Source organism: Protobothrops mucrosquamatus, unplaced genomic scaffold (genome assembly GCF_001527695.2).
Source record: "Protobothrops mucrosquamatus isolate PMUCROS unplaced genomic scaffold, P.Mucros_1.0 scaffold3356, whole genome shotgun sequence".
Taxonomy (NCBI): domain Eukaryota; kingdom Metazoa; phylum Chordata; class Lepidosauria; order Squamata; family Viperidae; genus Protobothrops; species Protobothrops mucrosquamatus.
The window spans coordinates 9938-27949 of NW_015389342.1; the positions used below are offsets into that span (position 1 = coordinate 9938).

Genomic DNA, 18012 nt, shown 5'->3' on the forward strand with positions numbered 1-18012 from the left:
CTGCGGGAAGAGCGGCTTTCAGGAAACTCAGCCTGCCCCGGGTGGGGTGGGGGGGTTGTCTGGAATTCAGGGACTGAAAGGCTTCTCAACTCTTCCTTTTACTGCCTTCCAATGGAACAATGTCCGTCCTCTCGTGCCCGGAGTCGGATGGAACCCGGGAGAGCTGCCCAGGGTCCAGGAGGTGGCTAGGTGCCAGTCCGGGTCCTCGTGGGGTTGGGGTGGAAGGCAATCCCGGCTCCATCCCTTGCCAACGTTGCTTTCTCTTCTCTGCGGCAGGCTCCGTACCCCACCGGACAGAACGCCGCGCCCACCACGCTGGTGTACCCCCAGGCCCCTCAGGCGATGAGCACCCAGCCTCAGACCCGCTCTCCGGTAAGTCGGCCCCTCTCTCGGCGTTTCAGTCCAACGGCGGCCCAGCCTCTCCTCGCCTCCCGTCTGGCGTGGCGGCTGCTGTCAGGAGGAGTCCCTGCTTCACCGTCATTTGGGAGATGGGGAAAGACTGGGCTCCTTTGAGCTCTGCGCCTCTTCTCCGGGCTCCGTGTATTTCTGCCCCCCCGTGTGATCCCTTTGTTAACACTGCAGTGTAAATGCGACACACTCACCCCTCCCTCTTTTTCCCCTTTACGAGTTCTTGCTCAGCACCTGTGGGATTTGGCCAATGGTGTGGTCTGCTGCTGCCAGAGGAGCTTGTGGCCATCGCCCTGCCCCAGATTGGATGTCCTGGTGATCCTTGCCATTTTGCAACATGAGGCTGGGGGGGGGGGGAAGGGACCATAAGGCTTTCCCTTAAAAAAACAACAACGATGGGTAGCTGTCGTGATCCGTCCTCTGCCCTTACTCGTCACTCCCCCTGCCCCCAGCGCCTGTCCCTTGAGCAGCTGTGGGACAGGCAGTCCTTGGGTTCCAGCTACCTGCTCTGGCTTTGGGTAGGGAGGGACCTCTGGCTGGGGCTTCCTTAGTCAGCCCCTGCACTGACCCCAGTTGTGATCTCCAGTGAGCCTAATTTCAGAGGCGTTAGCAGTGAGCAGAGTAAGGATGGATGGCTAGAGGATGACCTGCCTCAGGAGCGCCTCTCTAAATCAGTTCTCTTGACAGCCCGGCCGAGCAGTGCCCATCCCCTGCCTTGGCCCCTGGAAGCGGAGGAAGGTTTTGGAACAGAGTCCGGCTTACAGGTCCTTGGCGGGAAGAGGCTGGATAAAATACTACCTTGTAAGCAATACGACAAACTGTACTCCCTTCTCCTCGCAGACAGTCGTGCCCACGGCACACTGCTTCCATTCTGTCGCCCTTTTGGTTTTTAATTTCCTTTCTCCCCCCCCCCCCCAGAATGTTGACTGATCTACAGAAAAGCCCTGATTTTTTTTTTCCCCTTTTGGGCAAAGGAGCCGTGTTTTAACACGGGCCCAGGTTGGGTCTCCGGACACCTGGCAGGCTCAGGCCTGTTCAACCGTCAAGGCAGGGAGACCCAGAGGCAGGGCTGCCAACTCGGACCCCCTGCCCCGAAGGAAAGGCCGGCGGCGTTTTCTAGCCCACGGCTGAGGACAGGCTTTGAATTGATGGCCCTGACCCATTTGAGGCAAATTGGCCACCTGTTATCGGATTGGGCAGCTCCCTCCGCAGAGATGCCGGAGAAGAGAACGGGGTAGAAGCGGCCTATAAGTTATCAGTCTTTTTTCTGTGGTCACGAACAATTCTTCCCCCTAAAAATATTACCCTGTGTGCAGTTTTTTTTTGTTTTGGTGCCATCTCTTGCCTCTCATTGACACCCCATGACTAAAAATTGCTCACTTACACATTTCATTCTCCCCCCCCCCTTGTTGCGCAAGTCCAAAACAAATGCAATTTCGGCCGCTCTCTGATCCCTCTTGCATTTTGTTCTGGGTTTGGTTGCATCGGTTTCTCATTCCCCCCCCCACAATCCCACCCCGTCCTGGGTGGGTGCTGAAGGGTGGGCGGGCTCACAGCTGGTGACCCTTGTGTCCATTTCCCTGCTGGGTAACGAAGGGCAGCAGCACGGGCTTCTTCGCCCAGGGGGACCCCATTTTCTTCGGCCCTCGGAGCCGCGGGCAGCTGTAGCGCCTCCTGACTGCACCAGCTGGCTTCGCCACGTCCCCAGGCACATCCACACCTTCGCCTCGCCACGTGTGCCAGCTCCCATGAGGCAAAAGGGAGACCGGGGGCTACCTTTTTGGGTTGCTTTTACGGCAACTGGACCGGAGTTGCCGAACCACCCAGCTGGGGAGTGCGAAGGGCAGTTCCCAATTGTGGGGCTTCCCTTAAGCAGGGGAGCCCCCTTCCCAACCACACTCCAGTGGGCGACACTGGGAGCCCGATAGGCTCCCCCCCTAGGAAATGAACCCCTGAAATCTCTCTGAGCCACAAGTGATTACAGTTTGTTCTGTTGCTTACAGCTCCGGAGGAAGATGTGGGCCAGTAGCTGATGGCAGCCAGCAGGAAAATAGGCTAGGAGGTGGTTTCTTTCCCTAAAGTTTGTTGTCTGGAGTGCTCTTTGCGTAGCTTAGCGTCCTCAGGTCTCCCCAAATGCTTTGCAAAGAGGGGGGGGGGAGGCGCGTGTCTGCCCTGCATTTGGCTGGAGGAGCAGTGGAGGCCCTGTGTGGATTTGGCCGGATGCGAGTGCTGGAGAGGACTTGTTTTTTGCGCATGTCTGAATATTCCTCTGGAGAGGAATGCGGGGGGGGGGGCAGGGGTGCCCTTTGCTGGAGGGAGAGGCTGGGGAAGGCTGGCGGCTTCGGAGTCCCCCCACCCTCCAGGAAGAAGAGGCAGCGGACCAACAGATATTTTGTGCCCTTGTTGTCTGGTCCTGTTTTTGTGCTCTTACCTTCAGTCTCCTGGATAGGATTTGGGCAGTTTGCGGGGTTTTTTTTGTTTTTTTTTGTTTCCACTTGCACAAAAGCCAGTGGGGGAAAAAAAAAACAAACCAGGGAGGAGATCCTCTTTCTCCCACCCCGTCCTGTGTGCAGCTACTCTCTGAATTTATTTCAAGCGTCCGTCCGTACCCTGCTGGTCAGCCCCACAGTAAAAAGAGGCAGTCAGAAAGACGAGAATGCAAAAAAAGAGGGGCGAGGAGGGAGAAGGAGACCTTGGCTGTCAACTCGCCCCCTCTGCCTGGTGCTTTTCACGGGACTCGCGATGAGGGGCTGGAAGGAAAGCCGGTCACTCTCTGGATGGGCAGCAGCTGACCAAAAGGCTGGGCTATTAAAGCTGAAGGGCAGGACACTTGGGCTTCTTTTGCCCCCTTCCCTCCCTCCACTTTCAGTTCCCAGCTGCGGCTCTGGCCTGGCGGCCCCTCCGCCCTCCCCCTTGGGAACCCTCAGCCCGATTGCCCCCCCCCACACCCCCAAAGCGCTAGTGGGGTGGGCTTTCCCAGGGCTGCCTCCTGGCCACAGGTTCAGCCCGTGGGGTCAGCTGGGGTCGCTGTGCCCCCCCTCCCTCTGTGTGCTGCAGCTGTGTGCTTCCTTCGTAGTAGTAGCGCTCTTTTATTTCCTCATCTCTCATTTACGCACCCCCCCACCCCACCATGGGTTTCATTTGCATAGAGTGTGACGTTGTTTGCCTTCTGTTGTGTGTTTTCTGACTCTCTGTGCCTTCCCTTCTTTTTTTGTGTTTTTGTTTCTCCCGCTTCTTAGTTCGCAGCTGGGCCTCGACCTGCCCACCACCAGGTATAGTACCCTCCTTGCCCCCCCCTCCTCTTTTCTCCCTCTGCTACAGCCTGGTTGCGGGATGCGATGGGATGGGGGGGGGCGTTCTGGCCGGCTAGCTGGCCCTCCTCCTCCTCCTGCTAATTCTGAAGGATGCTCTGGGCGGCTCCACTTTCTAACAGCTACTAATTCCCTTTAAGAGGATGGAGGGTGGTGTTGTAGATCTCCCTGCAGCCTATGGAGCGCGGGGAGACTGACCCCAACCCACAACCCACTTCCTAGCAAACTGCTCTTCTATTCTTCCCCTTGATGTAAGATCAGGAGGTGTCCTTCCGGATGGGTGGTGGTGGTGGATGGGTCTAACACAGAAAAAGAGCTGCAGCTGGAGCTGCTGAATTGCCCCGGTCTCTCGGAGCCAGGACCCCCAAATCCGATAGCCAAAATATCACACGATGCTGGTGTTGTGGCCTCAACTGAGCATCTGTGAGTCTCGTGCGAGAACTCAAAAAAGAAAAAGCAGTGAAGATTGTGAGATCCGGCACGATTTGGCCGGGGTAGCCTCTTTCTACAACACTTAATATTGGGGTGCCACCAAGGAGCGTCAGGGTTGCTGTTTTGCTGAATTCCTGAACTGGTCTGGAAGAGAGAGAGTCCACGGGGGCGTCTCCTTTCTCCCCTCCTGTCTGTGGCCCCCCCTCCTGTGCCGTTGAGGACTAGGAAAGGACCCCCCCCAGGCTGTTGCATGTTGAAGCTATATCGGCTGAGCCCGGGTGGGGGGAGCGTCACGGATCTGGATCAACGGGGAAGGTTGCTGGTTGACCCCTGAGGGCTCCTTGCCGGGACCGTAAGCAGCAGGCGGCCTCCAACAGGAGGCATCTCCCACATCTGTTTACGCGCTTGATTAATTATATGTAGAGGTTACTGTGCAAAATGTCGCAAGGCACCTTTGGATCTTCATGCACAAAAACGTAGCTAGAAGCCATTAAAGGTTGCCTGGTGGAACATCCTGAACTGGATGTTAGCTGAAAAGGGATCACAAGTTGAAGTTCAGAGCCCTGTTATGTCTTTCCCCTTTTTGGGGGGGAGGTGTTGCTGTGAGGGGCAGAGGTGCCCACGCCTGCCCAAGTGCTGATTAATGTGCTGGCCGTAATGGAAGATGCCCAATGCTGCTGCCAGGATCTCCGGACTGCGGTCGGTCCCTGCGAGGCCAAAGCAGCGGCTTTGGGGGCAGCGAGGCCATCCAACAAATGGCTTGTGCCCAACATCTTGACGCAAGTGCGTGACGTTCACCGCGCTTGTGTGATCATCTTGTCATTTCCCTCCCCCGCCCCCAAATGCCCATAAACCCTGGGTTGGTTTGATCGATGCTGGCTGAATGTTTGTGGGGGGCACCCCCCTCCCCATCCTCCCGGTCTTGTGGTCTTCTTCCCCGGAGCCTTTTGCTCGTCGCCTTTCCGTGCTCCGGTGGTGTCTGACGTGACGTTTGTGCTAAGCCACCTTCTTCTGCAAATCCCTCACGGGCAACTAGCAGGAGCGTTTGCACATTGGGGCGCCACACGAAGCTGTTAAGAAACAGGGAGCGTGGGGAGGGGTGGGGGGCTTTGTCGCAGCTCTCCGTCTGCTGGTGCTCTGCCCATTCCAGTCTCTCAGCCCCTTTATTGGCGAGCTGCTGAGTGGACGCCTCCAAGATACCCTCCTGGTGTGGAGATGCTGGCCTGGCCTTGACATGTTGCGGATAGCAAGGGACGGTCGTCGTCCCCTCCAGTTCTTTCCCCACGTATCAGACGGCCCTACAGGTGGATGCTAGGCGAGGGAAGGGAGAAGGGGCAGACATGTGTACCTTTCTGCTTCTATGTTTCCACGAACCAGAGCAGAGCTTTCCAGGTGCAGCCAGGTGCCCCAGGTCTCTCCTGGCCTGGGCAGGGGGCAGGGCAGCATTCCCAAGGAAGAGGGAGCAAAAGGAGAAGCTTGCTGGATCAAATCGGGCTTTACGGGATTAAAAGACCCCCCACTGCCCTCTTTTGGCAGGTGACTCAGGACTGGCTGCTCTGGGGTTTTGCTGGGGTGTGTGTGTCTCCCAGCAGGGTCTCAATTAGTCCTGACCGGCAGTGCAGGTGTGAGTGAGCTGAAGGGGAGTGAGTCCCCCCAAAATGCTGATTTTATGGCTCCTGTCCTATCCACCTTCCGGGGATGAACCTTTTTGCTTCTCCAAATGAGATGAAGAAGTGGGAACCGCCCTTCCCGTGTCCCAGGCTGGCCTCTGTTTGGGCTGTCTTGGGGAGGGGATTCTGCCCCCACTCAGAAGCCCATCCGATGTTTGGGGGGGGGGGCTGGTGTACAGTAGCTCTCCTTTCTGCTGGGCGCTCTGGGGGTCTCCCAAGGCAGCTAAGGCCCGGAAAGGAAATCCTTTTTCTCCCTGCCAGCCCCTGAGTAGGATGTCCTACTCGGGCTGGCTCGTCCTGGTTGGAGTAGGTTGTGATGTCCTGGTTGGAGTAGAATGTGATGTCCTCAAATGCCTGGCAGTGGAAGAGAAAGTCCAGGAAGGGAGGGCGAGACGACCCAGGCAGCCACAGGAGGTCGCTGATTGGCTCCTCTGGGAACAGATAATGTGGGCAGCTCCGTCCAGGGCGTTGTGGCCCGGGGTCCTCCGTTGCATGCCGGCCCCTCCCTCCCTCCCTCCCTCCCCTCCCTCCCTGTCAGCTGTTCCACCGGCTTTCTTTTTATTTCCTGCTGCTTCGTTGTTGAAGGGAGGATTCAGACCGATCCAGGTAACTTCCACTACTGGCTCTGCATGGCCCGACTCGTCTCTTGATCACCCCTCGTTGACGGTTGGATGTGTTCATGCTTGACACCCTGTTCTGCACTTGTTGCACATGAGAGAGAGAGAGAGCCTACACGTCAAAAAGGCCCCCGTGCCACCTTACCAGAGCTTCTTTGCCCCCCTCCCCTACCCCCCCCCGGCCGATTGCCTTGGGGATGGGGATAATTTAAAGCCAGATTGCCCCCTTTTATCCTTTTTTTGAAAGAGGACGTCCACAAGAGAAGGCCCCAACCGCCTCCTGCATCTGGAGGGGCCTGTTTGCAGACTCCCTCCTGCCTCTGGCGTTGGGAGCACGACTTCCCAAGCACCAAGAGGGTCCGGTCCGGGTCCTGCGTTGGTCCCACTGCTCCAGAGATGTGGGTCTTCTTGAGCAAGGGCTGCCTTAGCTTTCAGCCTTTGTGGTGCCGATGATCTACTTGCTTGCTTGCCTCCCCCCCCCCCCCAGTTTTTCCAGAGGCCTCAAATCCAGCCCCCTCGAGCTACGATCCAGAACAGCAGCCCCTCCATCCGCCCAGGCGCACAAACCCCCACGGCGGTCTATCAGACCAATCAGCACATCATGATGGTCAACCACCTCCCCATGCCCTACCCAATGCCTCAGGGGCCCCAGTACTGTATTCCACAGGTAAGGGGGATGCTGCTGTTTCAGGGGGGGGAGGAACGGGGTGGGTGGGGACGGCTTTTCCGTGGTCTTCCTCCACCTCCCTGTCCTTGGTACTGGCCAGTTTGTAAGCTTTGGCTGGAAGAGGGCTGGGTGGGAGCGCCACCCTTGGAAAAGCAGCGGGTGGCTTCACCCGGCGGGCATCGCAAAGGTCTCTGTGCTCCTGCCAGGGAGGGGGGCTGTTTTTCCATGCTTCTGGAGGAGGAAGAACATGGAGGGGGGATCGGAAGAAGGCAGAACTTCCCCTCTGGCTCAGCCGGCGGGATGCCCACCCTCCCCCGTTGTGTCCTCATGCCTGATGCCATTTCCTTCCACAGTATCGGCACAGCGGTCCTCCTTACGTGGGGCCTCCGCAACAGTATCCCGTTCAGCCCCCGGGGCCCAGCCCCTTTTATCCAGGACCGGGGCCTGGAGAATTCCCCAATGCCTACGGTAAGACGCTCCTTAGTGAAATAGGCTCTTTCTGGTCCCTTTCCCCCCCCCCCCCATACATCTGTTCATCCCAGAGCTCCTGAAGGGCGTCTAAATGGCTCCTGGTTTGGGGAGGATTGGCTGACCCGAAAAAGGGGGCTGAAGTGGGTGCGTTCAGCCCCAGCCAGACGGGCCTTTTTTTTTTTTCCCTCCCCTCGTTCCAGGAGCCCCTTTCTATCCGAGTCAGCCGGTGTATCAGTCGACACCCATCATAGTGCCTACCCCCCAACAGCAGCCGCTCCCACCCACCAAGCGGGAGAAGAAGACGGTAAGCGCTCTCCGCCGAGGGTGGGGGGCTTCCCACGGCTGGAGCGGCTCCCTGACCAGGAGGCCAATCTCGGTTGCTGGATGCCACGGCCACGGCTTTACCCTGTTAGGGAAGCCCTTTGGATGGCCCCGGGACCGGCAGGGCGTTTAGCTCTTCGGTTGGCCCCAGGGCGGCTTCGTCTGATCTCTGTTGCCGAGGCATAGTCAAGAATGCCGAACCGGCTCAGGAGATCCGAGTAGAGAGGGCTCAGCGGCTTCCTTATCTTTTTTGTGCCAGATCCGCATCCGGGATCCGAATCAAGGGGGCAAAGACATAACGGAAGAAATTATGTCTGGCGGAGGGAGCAGGAACCCCACGCCTCCTGCGGTCCGGCCCACCTCGACCCCCACCCCGCCTCCTGCGGTCCGGCCCACCTCGACCCCCACCCCGCCTCAGGTAACCAGTCCCCCCTCCCCGCCCGCCCCCGGGGTCCTTTCTCCAGAGGAATCCGCATTGCAAACGTGTGCTCGGAACGCCTTTGTAGCTGCTGCTATGCCTCTGCTGTCCTAAAGGGAGAGGCGGGTCTCCAGTACGGGTTGTGTCCTCGACTTAACGGCCACACTTGAGCCCAACACTTCCGTTGCTAAGCGAGACAGTCGTTAAGCGAGTCACTGCAGTTAAATTAGTCACACGGCCATTAAGGGGATCTGGCTTCCCCCATTTGACTGCTTGTCAGAAGGTCGCACAAGGGGATCACGTGACACCGTCGTAAATACGAGCCAGTTGCCCAGCGTCCGGATTTTGATCCCGGGATGCTGCAACGGCTGTGAGTGCAAAAAAACGGTCATAAGCCGCTTTTTTTCCAGTGACGTAACTTGGAATGGTCACTAAGCGAGGGCTGCCTGTAGTTCTTTGTCCTTTAGAGATTTGCAGCCTGTTGTCGTGGTTCCGACAGGTGAAACTCTTCAAAGAACTTCGAGGCCTTGTTTACCTTAAAGAATCTTTATTCGAGTAGCATAGCATCGGCAGGCACATAGGCCAAGCCAAAATCTGAATTCCCCTCCCCTGAGCACATAGTATCAAGAGCACAATTCCCTCCTCCAATTAACCGTCATAAATCACATTCCCCAATTAGTTTGAAATGCAGGCTTTCCCTCCTGCCATTTCTTATCATCTCTTATTTCAATGACCTTGATTCTCACACTAGTTACAGTGTTGTTATGTCTAGCTAAACTCCCATGCACATTCCTCCCCCCCCCCCCCCCCCAGTATCATCTAATTCTAACTCTAATTCTAAGAGTAAAAACAGAAGAAGATAAATAACGGCTGCATCTCTGTATGTTGTTAAAGCAAGAACATCCCACGTTAGCAGCCTTGACACCTGTCTTCCGGGCCCTTGTGGGTGTGGCATTGTGGGTCTGGAGAGGAATTATTTGACCGACCTCCCTCTCCACCTGGAAAGCCTTCCACAAGGAGCTCAGGATTTCTAACGGAGCAGCCCTGCCCTCAACCCAGAACCGAACAAACAGGACAGCCGCCGTGGGTTCAGCTGCAGGGATCCTACGGCGATCGGCTGTCAGTGGGGCTGCTGCAGCGGCCGCAGCATCTGTGGTGGGCAGCCCCCTCTCTCCCCCTTTCCTACCCCATCCAGTGGGTCGGTCAGGACTGCGGGCAGGACCTTCCCGATCTTTTGATAAAGGGTGGAGAAACTCCACGGGAAGTCTTCCGTGAACCCATGGAGAGGAGGGCTGAGGCCTTTGGGATCGCTGGGGTTTTTAATTATTCTGTCTTTTGTTCTTTCTGACCAGGCCCTTTCAGAGAATTGGCCTGTCAGTCGAACTCTGGGAGCTTAGAAGGATGGGGGTGGGTGGGCTTTCCCCTAATCCAGGATCCCTGGCTCATTGCCCGGGGTGGGGGGTGCGAGACTGGCGGAGAATTCTGCCCCTGCTGTCGTCTTCAGTGTTGCCGATAGTAACGGTCTTTCTCTCCCCACCTTTCTGCTGCTGCTTTACTCCGTCCCTCCCTCCCCATGTGCTTTCTTCCCCCCCATGTATATTATGGTTTTGTTTTCTTCCCCCCCCCCCCCAAATTATGTTTCTTTTTCTCACCTGGCCCTCCCCTCCCTTTTTCTGCCTGCCTGCGTTCCGCTTTCGCTGGTTTTTATGTTCGCACGCTCATTTTCACCCTTTTTTTGTACTTCAAATCTCAGCAGCAGCTGCCCAGCCAGGTCCCTGAGCTCAGCCCCGTGGCCTGCGGGACTGTGGAGAACTCTCCCCTCCCGGCCAGCAGCCCCATCGCGGCGACAGGCGGCCTCAAGCAAGGTGGGTGGATGGACGGCTCGTCCTGGTTGGAGAGAGAGGTGGGTCTCGTCCCCCCCACCCCAGGAATCTTTGGGGGCAGAGGAGAGGCTGAGCCACCAGTCTGCTTACTAGAGGACCAGAGGGGATTGGTCGCCTCAAGCCCCATCTGAGCAGGCGGCTTCCGCAAAGACTCAAAAAGGACGCAGGGAAGCTGAAATCCCAACGGTTGGGGACAGGCCGCTGCCCCAGCCCTATTCCCCATGCTTTGTCTTGGGTGGTCCAAAACCTGCCCCTCTTCCCCACCCTCCCGGGGTCCTGCTGCAACACAGCCCAGTCCTGCTGAGCTGCCCCCAGGCTTGTTTTGCACTTGGGGACTGGCAGACCGGCAGCCTCCGGTGAGGAAAGGAGAGCTGCCAATCCTTCCTGAGGTGAACAGGGTCCCCGGGCCGCCAGACCTGCCTTGGCCACCTGGAGGGAGCGCGGAGAGGATGGGATTTTTTGTGTAGGGGCATCTGGGACTCCGTCCTCTTGGTTTCGTGGTTTGCATTTTACGTTTCATTTCTCTGTGTCGCTAGTACTATACGTTGCCACACATGCGCGCGGTCTTCTCCGGGTAGATCAAGGGTGGTTTTACATATTTTTAAGTGCCGTAAGAAAACCAAGTAACATAGAACGCTGCTTCGTGCTGCTATCCCCACCAGGACCATCTCCTCACCATGCTGTTTGACCACCCTGCCCTCTCTCTCTTTCTCTCTCTCCCTCTCTCACACCTCCCGACTGTTGGGTCGACCTTCCCTCGCTTAGCGCTTCTCTTCCAGTTGTGTCTTTCAAATGTGGGTGGCAAATCCCGGTTCCCCGAAACGATTGGCTTGTGGCTTGACTTACGTTTCAAAGCCTGAAGGGAAATGGGAGCCCCTATTTGGCCCTGGGATGAGTCCCAAGCTGGAAGGGTTCCCTAGCTTCAGAACAGCCACGGCCCCAAAGCAGCAGACTCTTCCTCCTCTGGAGTGTTCTGCTTCTCTCCAGGCCAGGGGTAGGCAACCTTGGCTCTTTTATGACTCGTGGACTTCAACTCCCAGAATTCCTGAGCCAGCCATGCTGAGGGAAAGGGAGAGGTTTCCAAGCTGAGCCATACTGGCTCAGGAATTCTGGGAGTTGAAGTCCACGAGTCATAAAGCGGCCTAGGCCTAGGCCAGAGGTAGGCAACCTTGGCTCTTTTATGACTCGTGGACTTCAACTCCCAGAATTCCTGAGCCAGCCACGCTGAGGGGAAAGGGAGAGGTTTCCAAGCTGAGCCACGCTGGCTCAGGAATTCTGGGAGTTGAAGTCCATGAGTCATGAGGGGGCCATAGTTCCCCCATGCTGGCTCAGGAATTCTGCGAGTTGAAGTCCACGAGTCATAAAAGAACCAAAGTTGCCTGTCCCTGGTCCAGGGGAAGTGGCTACCTGTGACATTTGCTCCTGGCAGCCAAAAGATTGGGGGGCTTTTGGTTCGTGGCCTGCAGGTTTGCCCGCCTGGGGTTGAAACGAATCGGGGGGCGTTTCCCGCCGGTTTCCCCATTGTGGGGCTCGGCAAAGAGGTGACCCCAGGAGAGCTGCCGCTGGTGGGCCCTGGAGGGGAGGAGGAGGGGGCAGCATCCGTTGGCTCTGGCAGGGCTGGGCTCTTGTAATTCTGCCTTTCTCCTTTTCCCCAGAAGAGAAGCCTAAAACAGATCCAGTATTAAAATCTCCTTCCCCTGCCCTCAGAGCAGAGCCGAGTGGAGAGAGGAAAGAGCAAGCGGGCCTGACTGCGGAGAGCCCCCCCTGCCCAGAGACCTCCTTGGAGCCTCCTGGTCCTGCTGGAGCCCCCTCCCTTGCAGTCGTGCCCCCCAGCAGGTCGCCACTGGCACCCGGCTCGCAGGATGGCTGCGAACTGGCTCTCCCGCCACTGGAGGCTCCTCCACTGGCCAGGGCTGGGCCCTGCCTGGAATTGCCCAGCTGCCCCCTGGCAGAGGAGGAGGTGGAGGAGGAGGAGGAGGAGGAGGCCGACCCAGAGAGATGTCGGGAGCTCTCTAGGATAGTCCCCAACGAGTTGCACCAGGCTCCCAGTGCTAATCTCGCTAATGAACTCAACGGAGTTCCCGAAAGGGGAACGCTCGGCGACGGCGTCCCGGAACTCGGCGGAACGAAGGAAGATGGCCCGCCGGCCCTGGAACCGGAGAGTCAAGAACCGGAGGTGGAAAGCACGCCGCCTGCTGCTGCTGCGGCTCCTTCCGTGGCTCTTCCCAGCTCACCCTCGCCGCCTCCGAGGCCTCCCCCCTCTCCCCTCGCCCTGCCGGTGGCTCTCGTCCCCCATCTTCCCCCGTCTCCTCCCCGTTCGCCTTCCCCTCCTCTCCTACCGGGCGGTGCTCCCCCCGCCCTCCAGGAGGATTTGGACAGAGAGGAGTCCCCCAAACCGGCTCTTAGTAGTGAAGACGCTCCCAACGCGAGAGAGGAACCGGAGGTGGATGGCCGGCCGGAAGAAGAGTTGGTGGAGGAGGAGGAAGAGGAGGAGGAGGAGGACTTCCAGGGCTTGAGTGCCGAGAGAGGCCTGGAAGAAGGTGGGTCAGCATCTGAGGCTCGGCTTTCCTGCCTCCTGGGAGAATGGTTGCCGGGGAGGGTGGGCAGGGCTCAGCAAGACCCTTCCCTCTCCCAGACCTGCTTTGGGGGGGGTGGGAAACGACCCCATTTCGATCTGCTTTGCAGCCCCGACAGATGCAGCTGCACCAAAGACGTGGAAGAAACCAAAAGAACAGAGCCAGGCAGCCGAGGAAGGGCTGGAGGCGGAGCCTGAGGTGAGCGGGGCAGGATTCCCAAGGGGGGGATGCTCTTCTTCCAAAGGCCTGTGGTGGCTTGGATGGTCCTCCTTGGGTGCCAGGGTGCTCAGCTGCCAAGGGATGGATTTTGAGGAGGGGGAGAGGCCAGTGAGGAAGAGCTCAGATCAGTCTCACTCTTCTCCCCCCACTCCTTCCTGGAATGCGGGGCCTGGGGGGCTCCCACTTGTCTGCAGTGGGGAGCGAGTTCTTGGCTTCCCCCTTGGCGGGGGGAGGCTGTCGCGCTGAACTTTGGGTCAGAGAAGGGGGATAACGTGGCCTCTGCTTCAGCCTCAGGCAGAAGAAGCAGCCCTCGGAGGGGAGCGGATCCCGGAAGCCGAGCAAGAGGCCGGGAGTCTCGGCAGGGCCTCTCCGTCCGACCTGACGGTAGCCAACGCGATGACGATGGAAGAAAATGGCGAGCAGGAAGGAGAGCCTCTCCGCAACGGGGCCGAGGAGGTTTCCGAGAGGGAAGGAGGCTGCGCGGAGAGCGTGAGCGAAGTCCCCGCCTGCCAGCCTAATAAGCCAGGTAGCCTCCATCCCCGGCCTGGTCTCTGAGCTCAGAGAGGGGAACTCCCCGGGTGGAAGCCTCTGCCCCCAACCTCACGGGAACAGAGAGGGTGGTCCAAAGAGGGAGCCTCTTGGGGGGGAAGCAGGGAAAGGCCTGAGCAGTTGGCAGCCCATGTCCTGCAGGGCCAGGATCCAGAAGTGGGCTGTGCCCAGGGTTGTTAGCTTTTGAGGGCCAGGCCTGCTGTGGTTGCAGAGGGTGAAGAAGAGGAGGGCTATTAGAGACACCTGGCCCCCAGGGACTTTGGCTGCTGCTCCACCCCTCTCATCCCAGCTCATCTCTGAACAGAATTTGAGGGAGGGGGCTCTTTCTCCTTTTCAGAGGGACCCAGGGGATTCCAAAATAGCTTCCTTGCCACCTCTCTTCTTTGGGAACCGAACGGCCCGTTAGGTGCACCATCTCCGCCCGTTTCCCAATTGTATCACAATCATCAGGAACTGGCCAAAAAGAGAGCCGTTGTCAGCCGGGCACGGGACGGAAGCCCTCTGCCACTCTCCTAGCCACTTTGAAGGGGGGAGGGCCTCAGGGCAGCCTGGATGGGGTCTCGTTGCCCGCTTTGGCCCAGCTCCCCTGCTGCCCGCTCCCGAGAGGTGAAGCTCGGCTGCGAGAGCAACTGTTCTGCCGCCACAGAGCCGGGGAAGCCTGCGGACACCGAAGGGAAGAAGCAGTACGACCGGGACTTCCTGCTCGACTTCCAGTTCATGCCGGCCTGCATCCAGAAGCCGGAGGGGCTCCCGCCAATCAGCGACGTCGTCCTCGATAAGGTCAGGAGCCTGTGAGTCGGTTGGGCGCTAGGTGAATGGATTCCCACCCACCCCCCTCCCTCCACTTTGTCGCCTTTCAGCCCCCCGAACAGGAAATCGGGAGGGCTGGGCTGAAGGCAGAGAAGGGAGGGGTGGGGTCACCTCCTGCCCTGCATGACTCCCCCTCTTTTCTGCCCATGCAGATCAATCAGCCCAAGTTGCCTCTTCGAACGTTGGACTCTCGGATCTTGGCCCGGGGCCCAGACTTCACCCCGGCCTTTGCTGATTTTGGAAGACCAGTCCCCGGTGGGCGGGCCAGCGCTGTAAGTGAGCCCCCCACCTTTGCTTTGAATTACCCCCACCCCCCCACCCCGGTCTCCTGCTCTGCGCATGGTCAGCCAGGGCCCTGGCAGGCACACCCAGGAAGAGGTTTGGCTCTGCACTTTCTCTTTCCTTGTCTGGCTTTTCCTGGCGTTCCCCAGCGCTCTGCTCTGCTCTTCCTTCCGTTCCCCCCAGATGCTTTCCCAAGATGCCGCTCCTTCTGCTGTCTCTGCTTTTTGCTCCTCGGAGTTTGGACCAAAGGCGGCCTGGAAAACGAGCGGGGAGGGCAGTGGCCGCGCAGGGATCAGCTGGCCACAGAATTTCTCCCCCCCACCCACAAATTCTCTTCCCTGGTGTGGCTGCCTGGGCTGAGTGGCTCCCCTCCTTCCTTCCTTCGTTCCTTCAGGCCTGCAAAGTGCAGCCCCCACCCGGACTCCCCTCTGGCACGCGGTGTGGTACCCCAGCATGCCCTTTGTTGGTCTCGTCTCACCCACAGCTGAGGAATCTGCAGATAGGGGTAAGCCCTTCCCGCTGCCCCCTCCCCGTCCCCAACCCTGGGGGGGGCCCTTCAGCCTCCATTTCCTCTCCCCTCCCTCCCTCTCTCCTTACCCTGCCAAAGGAGCCGAGACGCCACGCAGGCAGCGGTTGGCATGGCGCCGGCCTTGCGCTGCATCAGGGCTGGGGATGTCCCCCTGCAGAAGGCATGCTGAACGTTGGTCCTCAGCCAGATTCACCCGAGGCTGCTCTCTGCAGTTCTGGGGAAGGGGGAGACCAGGTGAGCCCTCTTGAGCCCATTGGCCTCTCCAGGTGTGCCTGGTTGCAGCCCTGAGAGCCACACTGGGGGAGGCCTGCCCCCTTGCCCAGGCTGATCATCCAGGGAACAACGGGCAAGACGCTTTGCTTAGGGAAGGGCCGCTCTGTCCCTAGGCCAGGGGTAGGCAACCTTGGCTCTTTTATGACTTGTGGACTTCAATACCCAGAATTCCTGAACCAGCCATGCTGACTCAGGAATTCTGGGAGTTGAAGTCCATGAGTCATAAAAGAGCCAAGGTTGCCTACCCCTGCCCTAGGCAGCAGCTAGCGGCCATCGCCATCTGCCTTAGAGCAGCAGGAGTCTTTTGTCTCTGGAGCCAGGAGGAGGCGGTGGGCAGGCTGGGGCCGGGACCCGGCTCTCGGCTACTACAGTTGCCAGGGAAAGGGGCATCCCCACACATCTCTTCCTGCCATTGGCTGGGGCAGTGATGGCGAACCTTTTAGAGACCGAGTGCCCAAACTGCAACCCAAAACCCATTTATGTATCATCGGGTGCCGGGTGGGGGTGGCCCATTGGGTGGGCATGGCTGCGGTGGTAACGGCAGACTGGCTGGGACTAAAAAGTTCAATCCATCAATTCCAACTTTGAGAGATCTTTTTTTTTCCTGTGAGAAATTGAAATTGATTGATTGAACCTTTTTTTTTTTTTTTTTGCACACGGCGGAGGCCTAAAAGCGAAAAGGTTTTATAAAACCCAGCTGAAGGCCTAGTAGGACTGGGGCGACGGCGCACGTGCCCACAGAGAGGGCTCTGCGTTCCACCTGTGGCACGTGTGCCATAGGTTCGCTGCCGCGGGGCTGGGGCTTTGCCGACCGAGAGACACCCCCCCCAAGTCGGGTTCCAAAGAACGAATAAACAGAAACTAGTACAAACATAATTAACGAAGCTTTACTGATCAATCCAGTACGCTTCCAATCAGCAAATGTTGAGGGCACCTGTCTAGTGGGCCAATTTTGCAGGCCTTCCTCCCTCTCCAGCCCGGTTGCTTCCACAAGAAATAGCCGCAGCTGCAGAATTTGGGCGCCAGCAAGGGAAGGTTACATGTTAGTGAGGAGGAGTAATGAAGCATTTCGCCGAGGCCCTGACTACGTGCCCACGTGAATAAGATGGCTCCTTGTCCGTTACTTGGTCTCCCAAGTCCGGTCACCATTCACGGAGAATCTCCTCGGCAGCGTGCCAGGGAAATTCCTTGCGGTCCTCCTTCTGGATCAATCACGTTATTTGGCGGCATTTGCATCGGTGCACGGGCAGGTCCGTCCGGATCGCTCCGTTTGGCTGCTGCAGTGCTGCTCACGTGCATTTTGGAGAGCAGTGGGCTTAGCAAGCAGGAGGAGAAAGCAGGGAAGATTTTAGCCCCTGCGTCCCCAGACCGACGGGGTTCTTCTTCGGCGTGGCCGCGAGCTTGGTTTTTGTGGCTGGCCTTGAAATGCGCATTGCACTTTTCCCGTGGCTGCCTCTTCCGTGATGATGATGGCTGCTGCGTTTTAGCTGTGATGTATTTAAAATGCAAATAAGCCCCTCCCTCCCTCCCTGCCAAGCATTCAACCTAAGCCAGTGGTTCTCAACCTGTGGGTCGGGACCCCATTTGGGGTCGATCGACCATTTCACGGGGGTCGCCAAGCAAGGCTGTCCACCATTTTTTTTGTCTGCCATTTTTTTTGTCCGCCATTTTTTCCCCCTTTTCCAGTGGGTGCCTTACCTCCCTTGGGCTGGGCCAGCTGGTGGTCGGCCTGCTCCGTCTCTGCCGCTTGACAGCTATGCCTCGGCCGGCACAGGGGGCAGAACCACGCATGCGCGGCGCTCCCGGGCAGGGAAAGTCCTCGACTTACGACCGGTTGGGTAGTCCTTGACTTACGACCGGTTTAGTCCTCGACTTACGACCAGTTGGGGTCGCGGCATTAAAAAGGTTGAGAACCACTGACCTAAGCGAAAGGCGAAGCTGTTTCCAGAACGAGGTGGTTAGAATTGCAAAGCTGGGTTTGGGGCTTTTCAGAAAGAAACGGGAGTGTCCCGCAAACAGCAAACGCGGTCAGGGACATCGTGGCATTGCAAAGATTCCCCTTTGAATTCCCCAGTTGTGGCATTTTTTTTTTTTAATTGAAAAGTTTTATAAAAGTTACACTATAAACCTCAAAACCAACCCACCCTAACCCCCCCTCTCCCTCTCCCGCTTCCCAGAGCTGAATACAGGGTTACAAATATAATAATCATAATCTAACTAACATTAACCAACTATAATTAATCAAAGGCCAAATCTAATATTTCATTTTAATTATGTTTTAACGATAGTATTGGGGTATTTTTTGTATTTGTTTTTTATCAGGCTGTCAGCCGCCCTGAGTCCGTAAGGAGAAGGGCGGGGTAAAAATTCAATTAAATAAATAAATAAATAAATAAATAAATATATAAATAACCAAGTCCATAATGCGCTTTAACTCCCCTTTAACATAAATATAATAATAATAATAATTAAAACATAAACTAATTAGTATCCTAATTGTTAAACAATAGAATATCCATATTGTTAAACAATACTAATACTAAAAGTAATAATAATATCATATAATTAAAACTAAC

At 57.4% G+C, this 18012-nt stretch overlaps 1 protein-coding gene across 1 annotated transcript in view; it reads left to right on the forward strand.

The window, feature by feature from the left end:
• Window positions 1–18012, forward strand: part of EIF4G3 (eukaryotic translation initiation factor 4 gamma 3) — a 37912-nt gene that overhangs the window by 8885 nt on the left and 11015 nt on the right. The window contains exons 2-12 of the mRNA XM_015826888.1: window positions 277–372; window positions 6926–7105; window positions 7459–7573; window positions 7777–7880; window positions 8157–8279; window positions 10072–10180; window positions 12884–12972; window positions 13282–13519; window positions 14189–14322; window positions 14505–14624; window positions 15029–15139. Of these exons, the coding sequence (XP_015682374.1) occupies window positions 277–372; window positions 6926–7105; window positions 7459–7573; window positions 7777–7880; window positions 8157–8279; window positions 10072–10180; window positions 12884–12972; window positions 13282–13519; window positions 14189–14322; window positions 14505–14624; window positions 15029–15139 (1419 nt within the window). The remainder of the gene's footprint in view (window positions 1–276; window positions 373–6925; window positions 7106–7458; window positions 7574–7776; window positions 7881–8156; window positions 8280–10071; window positions 10181–12883; window positions 12973–13281; window positions 13520–14188; window positions 14323–14504; window positions 14625–15028; window positions 15140–18012) is intronic.